The sequence below is a fragment of the Zingiber officinale genome, chromosome 3A (assembly GCF_018446385.1).
Source record: "Zingiber officinale cultivar Zhangliang chromosome 3A, Zo_v1.1, whole genome shotgun sequence".
Lineage (NCBI taxonomy): Eukaryota > Viridiplantae > Streptophyta > Magnoliopsida > Zingiberales > Zingiberaceae > Zingiber > Zingiber officinale.
In genome coordinates, this window is record NC_055990.1 from 163,470,023 (window position 1) to 163,487,954 (window position 17,932).

Genomic DNA, 17,932 nt, shown 5'->3' on the forward strand with positions numbered 1-17,932 from the left:
CACGGGCCTTCGAGTAGGAGTCGTCACAGGCTCCGAACGAAGTAAAAACATCTGTGTCTATCATATTTTTCTGCTGCGTTTATACTCGTCTTTTTCGAATCGATATTCACCCCCCCTCTATCGAATCTAACGGTCCTACATAAAGAAGTGAGCATACTTCCATCGAAGTCGGGGGTCCTTATACAAGGCTCCCTAGAGGCGCGCACACGCTCCTCAAAGCATACCTGGAATGGATGTGTCAGAAAAGCATGTCTGGTGTCATACCTTAGTAACACGAGCATAACTCTGACGTGACAGTGGAAGTTTCCACAGTACGATTCCCTGTCTGACTATGCCGCCGACCATGCCTCTTGTCGGCAACACTAGTTTCTAGGAAGATATCGCCAACTGCCCCCTTTGTCCTTTATCGGGCCGAGCGTAGGAACTGCTCGGCAAGCGCCTTTCCCTGACCAAGCGAAGGAACCGCTCGGCTAACGCCCTCCAGGTGACACCAAGGTCGGACCGACTCGGATGTCCGCTCGGCCGATGATTTGATGTCCGACTCTACCTTGTCAGGCGAGGGAGCCTTAACTGCCGAGTTGATGCTGTGTTCTTGGTTAGCCGAGCAGGATGCCCGCTCGACCTTCGTCTCTTCCTACTTTATGAATGTCGAAAACTCGGCACCAGGCCGAGATGTTGGGTCAAGTATTTTTCCTGTCGCTCGGGAAGGTATCTTGCCCGATCGACTGCCTACCCTGGATGTTGACTTACTTTGACTTTCTATCGGGCGGATCTCGTCTTACCACCGAATCAATATATAATTACTAAGTTTGTATTGGTGCAATTGCAAAACTAGCGTGACTTTATTTGCTATGTGATAACTAATTACTAAGATTTTATATATATATATATATATATATATATAGCTACTTGCTAAGATTGTATAGGTGCAATTGCAAAGCTAGTGTGACTTTATTTGCTATGTGATAACTAATTACTAAGATTATATACATATATAGAGGTGCAATTGAAGCTAGTGTGACTTTATTTGCTATGTGATAACTAATTAATATATATATATAGGTGCAATTGCAAAGTTAGTGTAATTATATATATATATATATATATATAGGTGCATTTGAAGTTAGCGTGACTTTATTTGCTAGGTGATAACTAATTAATATATATATATATATATATATATATATATATAGTTACTTATCAAGATTATATAGGTGCAATTGCAAAGCTAGTGTGATTATATTTGTTATGTGATAACTAATAGGGTGTATTTGGTTCAGGGTTATTCTTGATAACCTTGGTTATCCATCCAAAGTTATCAATAAAAATATTGTTTGGTTTATGTATTCGATGATTTTCAGGTAATGTTCTATGCCCGACACGTCAGTAAAAGGGTCATGCAACCCTGAATTGGAAAAACTCAGAAAACTAAGGTTTTTCTTGATTCCGGGGTTAACGAATTTTTTTACCAAAAATATCCTCCGATAAGAAAAAAACATGAAAAAAGAAGAAAAAATGTAAAAAAAATTTAAATTTTTTAAATTTTTTAAAATTTTAAAAATAAATAATTTGAAAAAATAAAAAAAAATTTAAAAAAATATAAATTTAAAAAATAAAAAATAAAAAATTTAAATTTTAGAGGTGCAATTGAAGCTAGTGTAGCTTTATTTATATATATATAGAGGTACAATTGAAGCTAGTGTGACTTTATTTGCTATGTGATAACTAATTAATATATATATTTCATATAGCTACTTACTAAGATTATATAGGTACAATTGCAAAGCTAGTGTGACTTTATTTGTTATGTGATAACTAATGCGATGCGATGCGATGCCCGAAGATAAAGAGGCGGAACGGCACCCTTTTGCGGACCTCGCTTTTGCCTGCTGAGAGACACTCGAATCGCACCCGCTTTCGATAGAGGGAAGCGTGGGAGGTAGGAGGAGAGGAAGATGGGCGGGATCGTCGAGGGCGGCAGGCTTTGTTTTCTCTTCCTCGCGGTAGTCGCGGTCGACGCCGCTTTCGCCCAGTGCTTTAACAAAGGTCAGTCGATCTCTTTCTCCTGTTCTGCTCCCCTTCCTCGCGGTAGAATGGAATAGTTCGGTTCCTCCTGACGCATCCACTGTGTGTAATTTGGTAGGTTATATGTAGTTGTAATTGAGCTCAGTAAGTTAAGTCTGCAATCTGTAAAATTTTATGCATCATGTCTAATCCGTAGGTAGGCAAGGTACAATGTCTGATCATACTCATGAATTTTTGTTCGTTGTATTTAGTCTGCAACCTAGGGCCTGTAGAAGCATATTCTCCTGGGAGCAGTTCTTGTGGTTTGCTCCACTGTGTCCGCTTCGGAATCCCTCTTATTAAGATGCACGAATTATTTGTATGGCTTGCTAGATCTAAATAATATAAGCTACTTGCTGGGTATTAACTTTTTGATAACTTGAAGACTTGAATACTAAAGAAAAAATAACTGAAAAAAATAAGAAAAAAACTGACCTGTTTGATTTCATTATCAAGTGAATTGTTCTGTTTATTTGGCTGCAAAATTAGACACAACCTGGTGATATGCATCGCCATGTTTATCAGTGAGTTCAACAACCTTTATGCCATAGAAACTAACTTTTAAAAAGCTTAATTGATTTGCATTTTATAAAATCATTTTTTGGGGGGAAAAATTGACTAGTTTAAGATCATTATCAAAATTTTATATTGGCATAAAATGACTCAATTTGATTATGACATGACAACACGTATTTCAGACCCTGCACATAATCCATGATAGAGTTTGTAAAGGTCCCTCGATGATAGCAAATGTAGTTTCAAGTAGTTTGGGATATGATGTTCCCACTTGACATGGTAATCCTCTATCTTTGAGACGGCTTATTTAAAGATCAAGCATCACCAATACCATCCTCTGTTGTCACTTTGTATGCACTTTATTACCATAATTTTTGAGCTTTTCATAAATTAAATTACATTCATGAAGGAGTATAGGTAGAAAAAACTTGGTAATATTCAACTAAGAACGCCTGGTAATAATTTCCTTAATGTCCCTCCTTGTTTCCCTACATCATAAAGAGATGTAAGTTAGTGTTACCATAAGCTGATTGATATGGTTTCTTTCCTTTATCTAGATACTCCCTTTGTGAGGAATATAAGTAATATGCCTCAAAGTAACTTTGGGAGAGGAGGTTTGTCACACATCACCGTTGCAGGTGCTCTTGCACATGGAATGAAAGAGGTAAGTAATTGAAGATATAAAATGTTTTTATTGGAGTTCTTAAACTTTCACTGAAGCAATTTAAGCTGAGTTTCTTTTGCAATCAATTTCTTTTATTTAAGTGAAGTAGCATATTTTTTTTTCCCCCAGTATTTATCCAAACCACTCATTTAACTGAGATCCAGGAGATTAATCATGCATCATATTGGCAAAAAGAGAGGCTTTCCTTCTTGCTAATCTAAATGGATTTGGGTCCTATAATAAATTTTATGCTGTTTGACATCATGAAAAGAAAGTGATAAGTAAATTTCCAGGTGGACTACCATAACATTGGAATATTAAGTGCATCTGAAAATTGTTTGGCCCAAAAACTTTAGCTCAACTCTCCTTTATACTTGCATCTCTCAAATTTTTGGCTTTTAGATAAAGTACACCTCTACTTACTATATGCCATAGTTAATGAATGATTATGCATCTTTCATGTAGTGTGTTTGTAACTCATGTTACTAGTGAAGATACTATTTTGGAACAATGAGTTGGCTTTTGGAATGATTTAAGAATTAGGGAATCAATCAGTAGTCAGCCATTAGGTGGCATGCCTTTAAATATATTGCTCTTTCATGAGTGTTTTCATATAAGAGGGCTACTCTGAATGTCTAGCTTTTTGTTAGATTGAAGTTTGGCTACAAACAGTGCCGGCAGGCACTAGCACGCCAATTCATCGCCACGCTTGTGAAGAAACCTTTGTGATCCTAAAAGGGAAGGGTACTGTTTTACTGGGGTCAAGTTCACTCAAGTACCCAGGGACTCCTGCCAAGTTCCCAATTTATCCAAATAGCACATTTTCTATCCCTGTGGATGATCCTCACCAGGTACTACTCTCAATTTGTTTACTACATTACATCTTAGTTTCATATATCCAATTGCTGTTGCTGTGGTCTTACCACATTACATCATAGTTTCACATATCTTATTGTTGTTGCTGTGGTCATTCATATTATAATATCTCCGACAAAGAACGATTTTATTTCTTTGATACTTGATTGATAGTTAATATTACACCAAATAATTCTGATTCCTTCTTTGATTTCAAGTTTTCATCTTTGGTTTCAAGGTTTTAATCAAAGAAGTCTGTTTTGATGACATCTACCTCGATACTCTGCCAACCTTGTATCTTTACTATTATGATAGTATTGGTAAAACTTCTCCAAAGAACAAATCAATTATCTGAAGGCTTTAATGAGAAGCATGGATACCTATGTGCAGATACCATAAACTGAGTCTTGAGGCAAACCATTGACATGTTTGTATAATCAAATTGAGGGCCACTATCTTGTGTTGTGTGAACTCAATTGATGCACCTAGGCAACTCAAACTTAAGGACTACCTACCTCATGACCTGGGATATAGAACATTGTAAGATAGGTTTGCTCATATCTAGAGGGTGCATTAGAGATTGAGAGGTAGAAAAACAATTCCATGCCACTAAAATTTCTTATTTGTTCTGCATTCGTAGTTCTTTAGTATCATTTCTGTGTAAACAAAGCAAGAAAAAAAGTACATGAATCTTAGCAAAACTGTGGTAAATAGAGGATCAAAATGGTGAACAAGATATGTAAATGGTAATTTACTGTGTGGTTTCCACAAAGCCGTAGCACAAGAAGAAGATAGTTCAAGCAACCATTAGTTTAGGATCAGAACAATTTATAGTTTGAAAGAAATTGTGTTAATTATTACTCCATTAAATTATAACTTTCTGCTCCATTAATATTAGCCATTACCAAAATGTTGGAATAAATGTGGCTTGATGATGACGATGATTACTCCATTAACAATGTAAATATGCCACAGAAACAAGCATGCTTCAGCAAGTTTTTAGCAGTAGCTATGGTGTGACCATATCACACAAAAGGAGCTTTTTTGTCTGAATTTTATGAAGGTCCGAGTAGGCCGGCTAAAAGGGGGGTTGAATAGCCTGAAAGAATAAATCAAGATCATTCTCTGGACTTGGGTTAGTAGCAATTGTATAACAAAAATAAACAATACAAAAACTGAAAGAAGAGACTCGGAATTTTACTTGGTTACAACCGGGGTGGTTGTTAATTCAAGACAATGACAACACTAGAAAAACTCCTTCGTGTAGGCGGAGAAGCCTCTTACCATCTTTGAACACTCAGACTATTGCTAGGAACGATCCGCTGTGAACACAGGTAAAACTTTATCCGCTGCGAACGCGTCTTCCAAGTGTATGGAGGGCACCTCCAGCGAGGCAACACGGATAAAACTTTATCCGCTGCGAACGATCAACTTTGGCTAGGATGAGAGTGCCCTCAAGGCTGTGGAGGGCGCCCTCAAGGCTGTGGAGGGCGCCCTCAATGCTATGGAGGGCGCCCTCTACATCATGGAGGACGTCCTCTACCTGCAACGTATAAATAGCTCCAGCTTTCCTTTCGATCTTTCGTTGCTCCGTTCGCTTGGGTGATTGCGGCCAACCGAAATAGGGCTCACTCAAATTTAATTTCCGGCCTTCTCCTTGAGCAGACTTTCGCTCCGGCTTCTCGTCCCTCGAACGCCGCGTACGTTCTTCTTGTCCACTGATTACTCTTCCGCGGCACCTCGTCCCTCAGACGCACCGAGCCCGTCGTCTCTCTTCCGTGCCGTCCTTCTCGCTAGCCGTGTCTTCTACTTGACTTCCTGTGCTCTTAAGTTCCTGCACACTTAGACACATGGATTAAACCAAACCAGGACCTAATCTAACTTAGTTGATCACACCAAAAACAATCTTGGGGATCCAACATTTTATTGTGTAAATAAAACCACTTTGAGATAGGTCCTAATGGGGGGACTACCACTGTGCATGGCAAAGAATGCCTATATATACTTACATACTTCATATGAGTGAGCAGTTCGTTCCAATGATGGTAAAAGATAAAGATCATTGTGGTAAAAGATAAAGATCAGTGTGCTTTCCAAGCACACAAATATGGCACTAGCTGTATGAGCTGACAATTTTTGTTAGGAACAAAATCATTTATGGGATACTGACACCAAGCTGAAAGCTTCATTTAGGCGCAAAATCATTTATGCTATACTGACAGAGGAGCGATGCTGTAGATTGTATTCATATAAACTTTTAAGCTGACACTTTTTTATGGGCAACTTGATTTGTAGAAGAGTCATAACATAGAAGAATACATTAACTTTATATGATCTATAAAACTTAATTATATCTTGAGAATGGTGTAGTAACTACTTTAATTTTTCTCTAGATGAATTGGAGTTCATATCTTGTGCAGGTTTGGAATACTGATGAGAATGAGGACTTGCAGTTTCTTGTTGCTATATCTCGTCCGCCAATCAAAGTGTTAGATTTCAACCCTATATTTCAACTATTCTACATTCCATTTAATAGTTACAAGTTATTGCTAGTTATATTTCTCAAAATTGAAATATATTGTGATTTTCCTATATGCTATCTTTCCTTAATCTGGGTTCTTTCGAAGTTGGATAGGATTGCTAACCTCTTCTGTTTATGTAAAAACAGTACATTCTCATGCATTATGATTACACATGGAAAACTAAGTCTACTTTTTGTCTACCTTATCTTGGAATATCCATCATTAATCATAGTCCTGTTCATCTTTATCTTTGTTAGCTTTACTAATTCGGATATTTATAAATCCTGAGTCTTGACATCCACTCCGGTATGCCTGATCCTTGTATCATTTATCGTCATATCATAATTATTTAAGTTCCGGTCAAGTTTGAATCTAAACTTCAAGCAATACTGATTTGCCTACATCCAAAACGCTCAATATTCTCAAGGAGTTTGTGCATATTTTAATGAGTGAAAAAAAATACTTCATTTGTGTATGTTATGCAGTATTATGTTTAAGCATATTGATTTGTAAGTTATGGTAGATGCAGTATCTCTAGTATTCTTTTGGCTTGTGCATATTTTGTATAAATTAATTTGCATCATACATAGGTTTATGTACGACGATTGGGACATGCCCCATACAGCAGCCAAGTTGAAATTCCCATTCTTCTGGGATGAAGAGTGCTTTCATGCAAAGGATGAGTTGTGATGTCCTTAATCTGCGACCGAGCAATATATCGCATTTGGCCTTCGCGTAGAGAATTTTCTCATGTGAACTAGAATTTGTAAAACTTAACATTAATAAACAGTTGTCTAAATGTGATGGCTGATCAAGTCTGAACTTTTACCCCTCTGCATGTAATAAACTTTGGTTCATCTTTATGGATGGAAATGAAGCCCATTTATTAACAAAGAGCCAAGGTTTTGTTGTTAATCAAGTATTACAAGGTAAGTTATTTGTGAAGGCATTTAATATAGCTAATTTGCTTGTTTGCCAACAAACAGTGCGACGGAAATGAAAAAGTGAGGATAAAAAATTTAAAAGTTTTTTATTCCCTTTTCAGATAAAGATGCCTAGCAATATTATATTAATGCAATCACTATAACCTCTGACAAACAACTCGAATAAGAAATCACAAATCATAATGTTAGGCAGAGACGTGAAATGAAGAGAGTACCTGACAGTAGACATAAATGATTTATCATATCCTTCATTAACATGAAAAATTACACCAAAAAAAAAGAAAGAGAATATATTGTGATACTACAAGGATATTTCTCTTTTAGAACAGCAGCGAGCCAGTGCTGATCATACATGTTGCGCTCCTCATTTTGGACAACCACCGTAACTACAGCACTGAATTGAAATATAAAAGGTGAACTAGGGAACTTTCATCCATGATTATAGGTAAGAACCAATACATCTCTTGAATCCAACCTGATATTATTGTATTCATTCCATGCTTTGGCTAATGCCTCCGCAAATCCGCTTACACCCATGTTTCTAGGAACTCTTTCTGAATCCATTCCTAGTTCCTTCCCATAAGAGTTAAGCAAGTTTCTGCAAAGTGATTCAGGGAACAAAATTACAAATAAAATTCTCAGTCCAAGCACTTAATAACAAGTTGATGTTTCTTTTTGCAATTTTAATAGGAAAAATTACTCCTTGCTTTTATCAAAAAAATTCAAGATCCAAGTTGGTCCAACTTAGTGATATGGATATACAATCTGAGAGATGCAAGAGAAAAAACTGCAGAACAAAAAAAGAACAAGTTGTAAGTGATATTTAACTTGTAAAGCTCACTGACAAGGCAACTAAGACCAGGAAATGAAGATGAAATGGTGTTGAACTCTATTTGTAGTAGTAGATTAGTTTCAGCATCCAGCATATAATCTGACCGGTGCTGACCCAGGTGAATATCCTGGCATGTTGTAGCTCAGAGTTAATACAACACGAGAACTAATGAACCAAAAAGTATAAATTATCTGTTAAAAAGTTTATTAGCCAAATCTTAGATGCTGAAAAAGGAAAATTAACAGTTTAGACTGTTTAATACAGAGAATGACTTCTGTTTTATTCATTTCCAGCATCTTTGAGTATATATAAAGGGGTCCACCTTCTTTGTTCTGCATCATTAAGATAATATTTAAAATGCAACTCACAGTTGGTTCAAAAACACAGTCTAGGTGTTTAAAAGCCAATAAGGATGGAAGACAAAATATTGTTTATAGTTTAGAATTGTTCATAAAATAATTCAATTTTTGGTGATACCATCATTTGGTCATTACCAAATATAATAACATTAAAAAAAAAGATGTGCAAAATATATTTATTGCAGTACATTGAAAAGTTATCGCATGCATGTACAAGACAGAAAATAGAAGCTAGGCGCAAACTGCAGAAATATATATATTGTCCTCATTTTATTGAGGAAAACAATGATAAATTCAAACAATTCTGTCAATTAAGGCAAGGGACGTCATTAAGGTTTTCAACAAGTTATTAGAATTTGTTTTCTAAAAAAATTATTATTTGATTATGTCATTACCTTAAAATTTTATTATTGATACGGTACATGATAGTGGGGTCGGATAACGGACGTGATTGGAAGTCAAGCCCTCGGGATGATCAGAAGTCAAATCCATGTGACGGTCAGAAGTCAAGTTCACATGACAATTTGACTCCTCTTTCTCTTCGAGAACAATGCGTCACATTTTTATGTGGCCTCTTCTCTCCTTTGTTTGACTCTTGATCATCATTTTTTTCTCTAATTTGCCAACAAAATCCAAGAGAGATCACGAGCCCATATTCCCCAATCTCTACTCTTCCACAATAGACCAGACCCGGGGCCGGGTCTGGCCCGGACCCGGCCCGGGCCCGTAACCGGGTCAACGGGGCGGTTGCCCGTTGACCCGGTTCGTCGGGTCGAACCGGAACCGGCCCGGCAAGTTGCCGGGCCGGTTCCGGTTCATTGGGTGTAAAAACCGGCGAACCGGCGGGTTGAACCGTCGTTCAACCGATAAATTTTTTAACGGCTTGAACCGCCGGTTAACCGGCGGTTCATAGCCGTTGGAACCGTAGTCGTTGGGAGGGTTTTTTAGGTATTTTTTTTCAACGGTTAGGATCATTTGACCGTTTTTTTATCAATGGCTATGATTTAGTGTCCGTTACTATCAAAACTCTATAAATAGAGAGCTTATTTCATCATTTTTCACACACATCTTCTCTACTCTTAATCTCATTTTCGTATTCTCTAATCTCTACACGCTTTCGTTTTCAATTTTCAATTACAATGGAAGGAGGCCGCGGAGGTGCATCATCTCGAGCTCGGAAGGGAAAGCAAATAATGAATCCGCGGGAGGAGGACCCCAACATTCAATCCACCGATGATGAGATCAAGCATTCCGAATCCGACACCCGACACACAAGGAAGTACCAATGCAATTACTTCTAAGGTTCGGGAACTTCCTCCTCTAAAGTCTTCTATTTTTACTAAACATTTTGAGAAGGTCACTCTTCCGTCGGGAGAAATGCGTGCAAAATGTAAGCACTGCAATGCTTCCTACAAATTCCAAGCCGGCGGCGGCTATGGGTCGTTGAAACGACATGTAGAAACGAAGCACCCGACGGAATATGGACTCGACCGTTCTCAAACACAATTATCAAGATTTTCTTCAACTAGCGGTAGTACCGATTCCGGTTTATTTTTATATTCGGATAATAAATTAAGAGAATCATTAGCTAAATTTGTTTCCGTAGAACATCTTTCTTTTAGTTTTGGATCTAAATACACATTTGAAGATTTTTGTAAAGAATCTCTTAATCCATGTGCTAAACGTGTTCCTAAGACTACACTTACTCGTACAATTAAAAAATTAGTAAAACAAGGAAAAAAGAATTTAATTGATGAATTTAGTAAATTAGATAATAAAGTTTCTTTATGTTCCGATATTTGGAGTGATCATTGGCAAACACATTCGTATATGAGTGTGACTTGCCATTGGATCGATAACTCTTGGAACCTCCAAAAAAGATTATTAGCTTATAGAGTTTTTGATGAATCACATAATGCTCATAATATCGCACAATTATTATGTTTAATTTTAGAAGAATATGGTTCAACTCATAAAATATTTTCAATATCATTAGATAATGCTAGTTCTAATACCGCTTGTATAGATGATCTAAAATTTGTTTGTCAACCTATTATTGGAGGTTTATTTTTTCATATTCGTTGTGTATGCCATGTTTTAAATTTATGTGTTCAAGATGGTTTAAAAATTTTAGAAAGTTATATTAAACCAATTAGAATTGCAATTTCTTATTTATGGTCTCATCCATCTATAATGAAACAATGGGGTAGGTTTTGTAAAATTAATGGAATGAGACCTAAAAAATTTCCACGTGATGTATCAACACGTTGGAATTCAACATACCAATTATTACAAGATTCATTTCAATATAAAGAATTATTATGTTCATTTTTTGCACAAAACACTAATACTAATATATATTTATTTTCACAACAATGAAATATTTGTAGTAGTATTTGTGAAATTTTAAAAGTATTTAATGATGCAACCGAATAACTTTCCGGTGTTTATTATCCTACTGCTCAATTAGTTTTAGAAAATTTTTCTAATATAGTATTAGTTTTAAATGAACATATTAATAATGAATCTTTATCTCCTTGCATCTTAGCTATGAAAACTAAATGGGAAAAATATTTTTATTTAATTCCTGAAATTTATTTAATTGCATTTGCTTTAGATCCTAGATTTAAATTAGAAGTTTTACAAGAAATGTTAATTTTATATTATGATGCTTTAATTCCAATTAAAGATTCTTCTTCCCCTGATCCAACTAATATTATATATAATGTTAGAATTTATTTATATGATATTTATAATCAATATTATGCAAAATATGTAACATAAATTAATATTTCTGAAATTCAACAAACTACTAGTAGTAATTTAAAACTTACAAAAGCACAACTCTTATTAAAAGAACGGACAAAATGTCCACGGGATCCTCAAGTTCCACACAGGAACTTGAGAATTATTTTACGACTTCTTTTGATTTTAATGAAGCAGATAGCGAAAACTTCGATATCTTAAAGTGGTGGTCACAGAAGGCTCAAAGCTTTCCCGTTCTCTCCGTGATCGCAAAAGAAATTTTAGCTTGTCCAGTGTCAACTGTTGCTGTGGAGCAGACGTTCAGTGCCGGCGGCAACATATTAGATGAACGACGATCAACTTTGTCTCCCGACTCATTGGAAGCCCAAGCATTACTGGACGATTGGACCAGAGCAGAGAAAAGAATCCAAGGAATGCAACTTTCAGATGACGAAGTTGAAGATTTTGATACTGAAGAAACAAATACGACAAGAACAGGAAATGGAAGTGAATGAAAATGTAAAAGGATAAAAATGTAAAAGAACTACGTGGGCTTTGATTCCCCTAAAGGGATACGTAAGCAACTTAAATAAGTGCAAACCCTTTTTTTAATAAATTATAATTTCTAATTTTTAATGTTTAATGTTTAATTTTTAATTTTTAATTTTTTTTAACATATTAATCTTGAACCGTGACGAACCGTGAACCGAACCGTGAACCAGTGGTTCTGAACCGTGAACCGTAACCGTCTTGGGCGGTTAAAGTTAAGGGTCGACCTGCCTGGAACCGTCGAACCGTCGGTTCCGAACCGTCGAACCGTCGATTCCGAACCGTCGAACCGTCGGTTCCGAACCGTCGAACCGTCGGTTCCGAACCGTGGTCAAGTCTATTCCACAATGTCGATCTCCCACTACAACCACTTTGCTAGCTCCCCCTCCTCCATGCTTGTTGCCTCCCCAGCATCATTACATCAATCAAACGCCACCTCTCAATAAAACCCCACATGCCAAATCAACCTCAACCCATTTCAATCCAACCCACACTGACTTCCTAGCAATCTCCCCAAGTCTCACTACCTCCCTTTCAGGTGGTGTTTCCCACTCAAGAAACCATCGATCCATGTCTACCGCCAACATTGATGTTTCCATCTTCATGCATGTGGAAGTCAAGAATATGTAGATATGATTTGACCTTGATCCTAGCTGCTGCCTCACTTACTTCTGCGCCCTTTACTGAACATCACAAATCACATGGCATGGCACAAACCTATCAAAGCCAAATTAATTAAGGTTAGTCCAATCTTGATTAATCTACAGATTTACATTTTAGTCCTATTTCTTAGATTTAGGACACGGAAGTTTATCCTCTTCAAGGGAGACATCATCAGCACCTGCATAACAAACACTGGCAACAGAACAAACTCGCATTATCCAGATCAAATCACTCCTCATTTGAAAAATTATTTTTATTTAACTTAGTTGGTTCTCAATTTTTCTGCTTTCAACTAATTTCCTCACAGAACCTTGTTTGTTTAGTCTTTATTTGCTTCTCATACTTTCGTAGTTTAATTAATCATCATAACAGACCTTTTTTTTTTTTGCACCCTTAGTTTACTGGTGTTACATTATGTAAATAATAGGAGTGAGATACTAGAAACCAAAAATAACATTGCTGTGAATGAGTTTAAATCTCTGCCACTACAATAAAAGCCTGGCTCCTGAGTACGATAAACAATTAGAGAAACCTGATTAAAGAATCTTGCAAAAAAATTTCATCCAAGCTGACACTATCAATGAGCTCATTAAAGACCGGAGTCGCCTCTTCGGATGGGTCTAGTGGCTAGCATATGAGGTGTTGTCACCATGAAGTATGGGGTTCGAATCTCGGCAAAACCGAGGAAAATGTCTCCTTTATGTGCTAGTCACTATTCCAAAGGCTAGTAGTTGTCCGTGATTTACCTCCTCCGTGTTGGTCCTGGGATGGGTTGGCGAGGACGATGAGGGCGAGCATATTCGCCTTTTTTGCCACACGCATTAAAGACTGGAGCCAAATGACATGCTTGCTTCCAATTCTTTACAGGAAATGACGAGGCGACCACCCCAACCGGCCTTCCGATGCCCAAAGGATCCGCCTCTCAGAACCAGGCGGTGGCGCGGTCGTCGCCTTTCCACTGACGAGGCAAGTAGATGAGACGCGAAGTCCAATTTGCGGTGGGCTAGGAAGAAGAAGAAGAAGCGCCTGCGGCCTACCTTTCTGCTCGATCTCGACCAAGATCCCAAGTCAAAGCACCATAAAGGGCCCCCCTCAAAATCTCATAAATTGAACATTTATCCTCAATTAAGTTTTAAAAAGTTGTTTATTCGATAATAAGGGCATATATGTAATATTAGATAAATACGATGGAAATGGTAAAAAAAATGTATTTCTAACCCATTTGAAAAAATTCAATAGGTCGAGAAAATAAATAATATAAAAATATTTGATAATTTTATTACTAAAGTTAATAGCCTTATTTATATAAATTGTTTAACACAATAATGGAAAGATTAAATAAGGTATATAATCATAATAATTATAAACATAGTAATATAATAGATTTGAAAATATTATTTTTCTTATTTAATTCATGTCGATCTTGGTTGTGTGTCAAATATAATAAATCTCTATTGATTGAAATCAATTAGAGATTATTTCCATTTTATTATTATCCCCCCCCCCCCTCCGACAAACTCAACGAGAGTGCCTGAACGTTGAGTTTGAGTGCTAACTTGATGAAACGTTGTCTAGATAATGACTTAGTAAATATATCAGCAATTTGATTTTCTATAGAGATATAAGAAACCAAAAGTTGTCGAGGGGTCACACGCTCGCGAACAAAATAAAAATCAATCTCTACATGCTTGGTACGAGCATGAAAAATAAGATTTACCGCAAGATAAGTTGCTCCAATATTATCATATCATATTTTAGGCGTAACAATTGGGGAAAAGTGTAATTATGAAAGAGAGATTGTAGACAAATAATTTCTGACGTTGCGTTAACGATAACTTTATATTCAGCTTCAGTACTCGAGCGGGAGACTGTAGGTTGCTTCTTTGAAATCCAGGAAACAAGATTTCGCTCAAGAAATATAGCATATCCACTAGTAGAGCGTCTATCCTCAGGAGATCCAGCCCAATTTGCATCACTGTAGGCAATCAACTCTCGTGAAGACTGACGATATAAAAGAAGATCATGTAGAATAGTGCCTTTGAGATATCGAAAAATTCGCTTAACACCTTCCTAATGATGTTCAGTAGGAGCATGCATAAATTGACAGGCACGATTCACAGCGAAAGCAAATATCAGGTCATGTAATTGTGACATATTGTAGGGCACCAACAATACTACGGTAGCTCTGGGGTCAGACATCAAAGAAGAGGATGAAGGTGCAGTGAAACCACCCTCAATGATTGGTGTGGAGATAGGACGCGCACCATCCATTTTAGCTCGTTGTAGGAGCCCAGTAATGTATTTGCTCTGAGAGAGAAGACAACCTTCAGAATGTGAGAGAAACTCTTTGCCAAGGAAAAAATGAACATTGCCAAGATCCCGAATAGGAAACTCTTGACGGAGAAGATGTAGTAAAGTAGTAATGTCGTTTTGATCACTATCCGTTACTAATATATCATCTACATAAATCAGAACAAATATTGAAAATTTCTTATTACATTTGTAGAATAGGGAAGAGTCTGTTTTTGACCCAGAAAATCCCTGACTATGAAGTCATGTAGATAGACGATGAAACCATGCACGAGGTGCTTGTCGAAGACCATATATAGACTTCTGAAGTTAACACACATGTGTTGAAAGTTGCAGAAGGATGCATCCAGGAGGTTGCTCCATATAAACTGTTTCTTCAAGGTGTCCATGAAGGAAAGCATTGGAAACATCTAATTGGTGTATTGACCAATTGGAGCTTATAGCTATAGATAGTAACAATTTGATAGTTGTAATTTTGACGACTGGACTAAAAGTATCATTGAAGTTAATACCTGATTGTTGATTAAAGCCTTTAGCAACAAGAAGAACTTTGTAACGTTCAATAGAACCATCTACACGATACTTAATTCGATAAACTCATTTAGAGCCCACAATATTCATAGATGGGGTACGATGGACTAAGCTCTAGGTTGCATTATGAAGAAGAGCATCAAATTCTGTAGTCATCGCAACACGCCAATTTGGATCTTTGACTGCCTGTGTAAAACTAGAAGGTTCAACAAAATTTGAAGAAGCAATAATAGCACATGGAAGAGGATAACGAGTGGAAATTAGTTGACATCTTGCATAAATATCGCTTAGATGAAGCATTCGTCGAGGAATATCATCATCAGAGCTACTCGGAGATGAGTGATAAGATGAATGAGAATCAGAACTAAAGAGTAGATCACCACTAGCCGTCGAGTCTACAGAAACTTATGGAGATGGAGCAGGACCTAAAATATCATCCCCCCCTTGTACTTTCAATATGCCCTGATGAATCAATATGTGGGGCTTCTAGTATATTGCTTGGTGATATTAGATAGTTGCCTTGATTATCTAAAGTTGGATCTGAGGTACCAACTGCAAACGGAAATAGAGATTCATCAAAAGTAACATATCGAGAGATATATATCTGATCGGTCGAAATATGGAGGTAACGGTACCCATGATGCAAATTACTATAACCAAGAAAAACACATTGTAAAGAGTGATGGTTTAACTTGTGCTTAGAGTAAGGTTGTAGCCAAAGATAACATGTACAACCAAAGATACGAAAGAAGGAGTAATCTGGAAGACAATTATAAAGTCTTTCCAAGGGACACTTATTTTAAAGTAGTGGAGTGGATAAATGATTGATAAAGGACACTCATTTATATGGTGTGTTGTTGATTATAGAATGAAACTGTGTTTTAGTAATCTAGGTTGATGATGTCCCCTTGAGGAGCTCATAAGGATATATTGTCATGTAAACCCTACAGGTGGACCTAGTCCAGCATGATAATAAAATTGAGTGGTACTACTCTTGGAGCTAGATATTAATTAAGTGAGTTGTCAGTAACTCATTTAATTAGTGAACATTCTATATCTTAAACACAGGGAGATTAATGCACTCATAATAAGAAGGAGCCCAAAATATAATTTGGGATTGGTGCGGTAGTTCAATAATAACTCTTTAGTGGTATGAGTTATTATTGATGAACTTGAGTTGGGTGTTCGGGGCGAACACAGGATGCTCAAGCTCATCGGGAGACCAAAATCAATTTCTCCTCTCGGTCCGTGTTGTAGCCTCTATAAAACCTTGTATCCACTAAATCCACTTCTTATCCAAGTAATGGGTCGCACATAACCTTGTATCAATTTTATTGTAATGCACTCATAATAAGAAGGAGCCCATAATGTAATTTGGGATTGATGTGGTAGTTCAATAATAACTCTTTAGTGGTATGAGTTATTATTTGATCCGGCGGTAAAAATGGGGGACCCACAGATGGGGTCCCCTCCGAGCGGAACCAGAGATTACCCAGCCAAAGGGTTGGGTCTCCGACGCCAAAGCAGAAGAACCGGAGTCGAGTGGCCGAGCGGAGGTGTCTGCTCGGCCGGAATCGTGGCGAGGGAACAGTGGTTAGTCGAGCGGCCTATTCGCTCGGCTCAGGATATGGTATGTCAGCAGAGGCATGATGATTAGACCTGACGCCAGAGGGCACTATTAAAGGCCCCACCATCACGTCACGGAAAGGTTGATACAGTAGCAGTATGGTCTTATGGATGCCCTTCTGACATGCCCACACCTAGGCATGGTCGAAAGCAGGTGATCGCTTCGATTGGTGTGCCCAGGCTCCTTCGAGAGGTCTATATAAGGCCTCCACTTCTTCAACCGGAGGTATGAAAAATCTACATTTTCTAAGCCACTTTCTTATTCCTTCGCCTAACTTGAGCGTCGGAGGGCCGTCGCCGGGACACCCCCCCCCGGCTCGGTTTTGTTGCAGGATCGCCGGAGCATCGGGAAGTTAGTCGGAGACTCACATCAGCAGCAGGGGAGCGCCACGTACCCAGCATCCGTTGGTTCAGCATTCGGACAGGATCATTATTGATGAACTTGAGTTGGGTGTTCGGGGCGAACACAGGATGCTCAAGCTCATCGGGAGACCAAAATTAATTTCTCCTCTCGGTCCCTATTGTAGCTTCTATAAAACCTTGTATCTACTAAGTCCACTTCTTATCCAAGTAATGGGTCGCACACAACCTTGCTTGGAGCAAGGGGCCGGCCAAGCATAGGCATGGAGCCCAAGAAGTGGCTGGCCAAACCATGCTTGGTGTCCAAGCATGGGGCCAGCCACATAGGATTAAAGGGAGATTTTATTTTTTGTTAAAATCTTTCCTTTTGTAGCCATTCATGAAAGGGATTT

General features: G+C 37.7%; 1 protein-coding gene across 1 annotated transcript; it reads left to right on the plus strand.

The window, feature by feature from the left end:
- The first annotated feature begins 1,802 nt into the window (after positions 1–1,802).
- Positions 1,803–7,536, plus strand: LOC122053283 (auxin-binding protein 1-like). The gene is made up of 5 exons (XM_042615275.1): positions 1,803–2,046; positions 3,138–3,244; positions 3,895–4,095; positions 6,520–6,587; positions 7,212–7,536. Exons 1-5 carry the CDS (start codon positions 1,956–1,958, stop codon positions 7,309–7,311), a joined length of 567 nt encoding a protein of 188 aa, XP_042471209.1. The 5' UTR covers positions 1,803–1,955; the 3' UTR covers positions 7,312–7,536.
- The last annotated feature ends 10,396 nt before the right edge of the window (positions 7,537–17,932 follow it).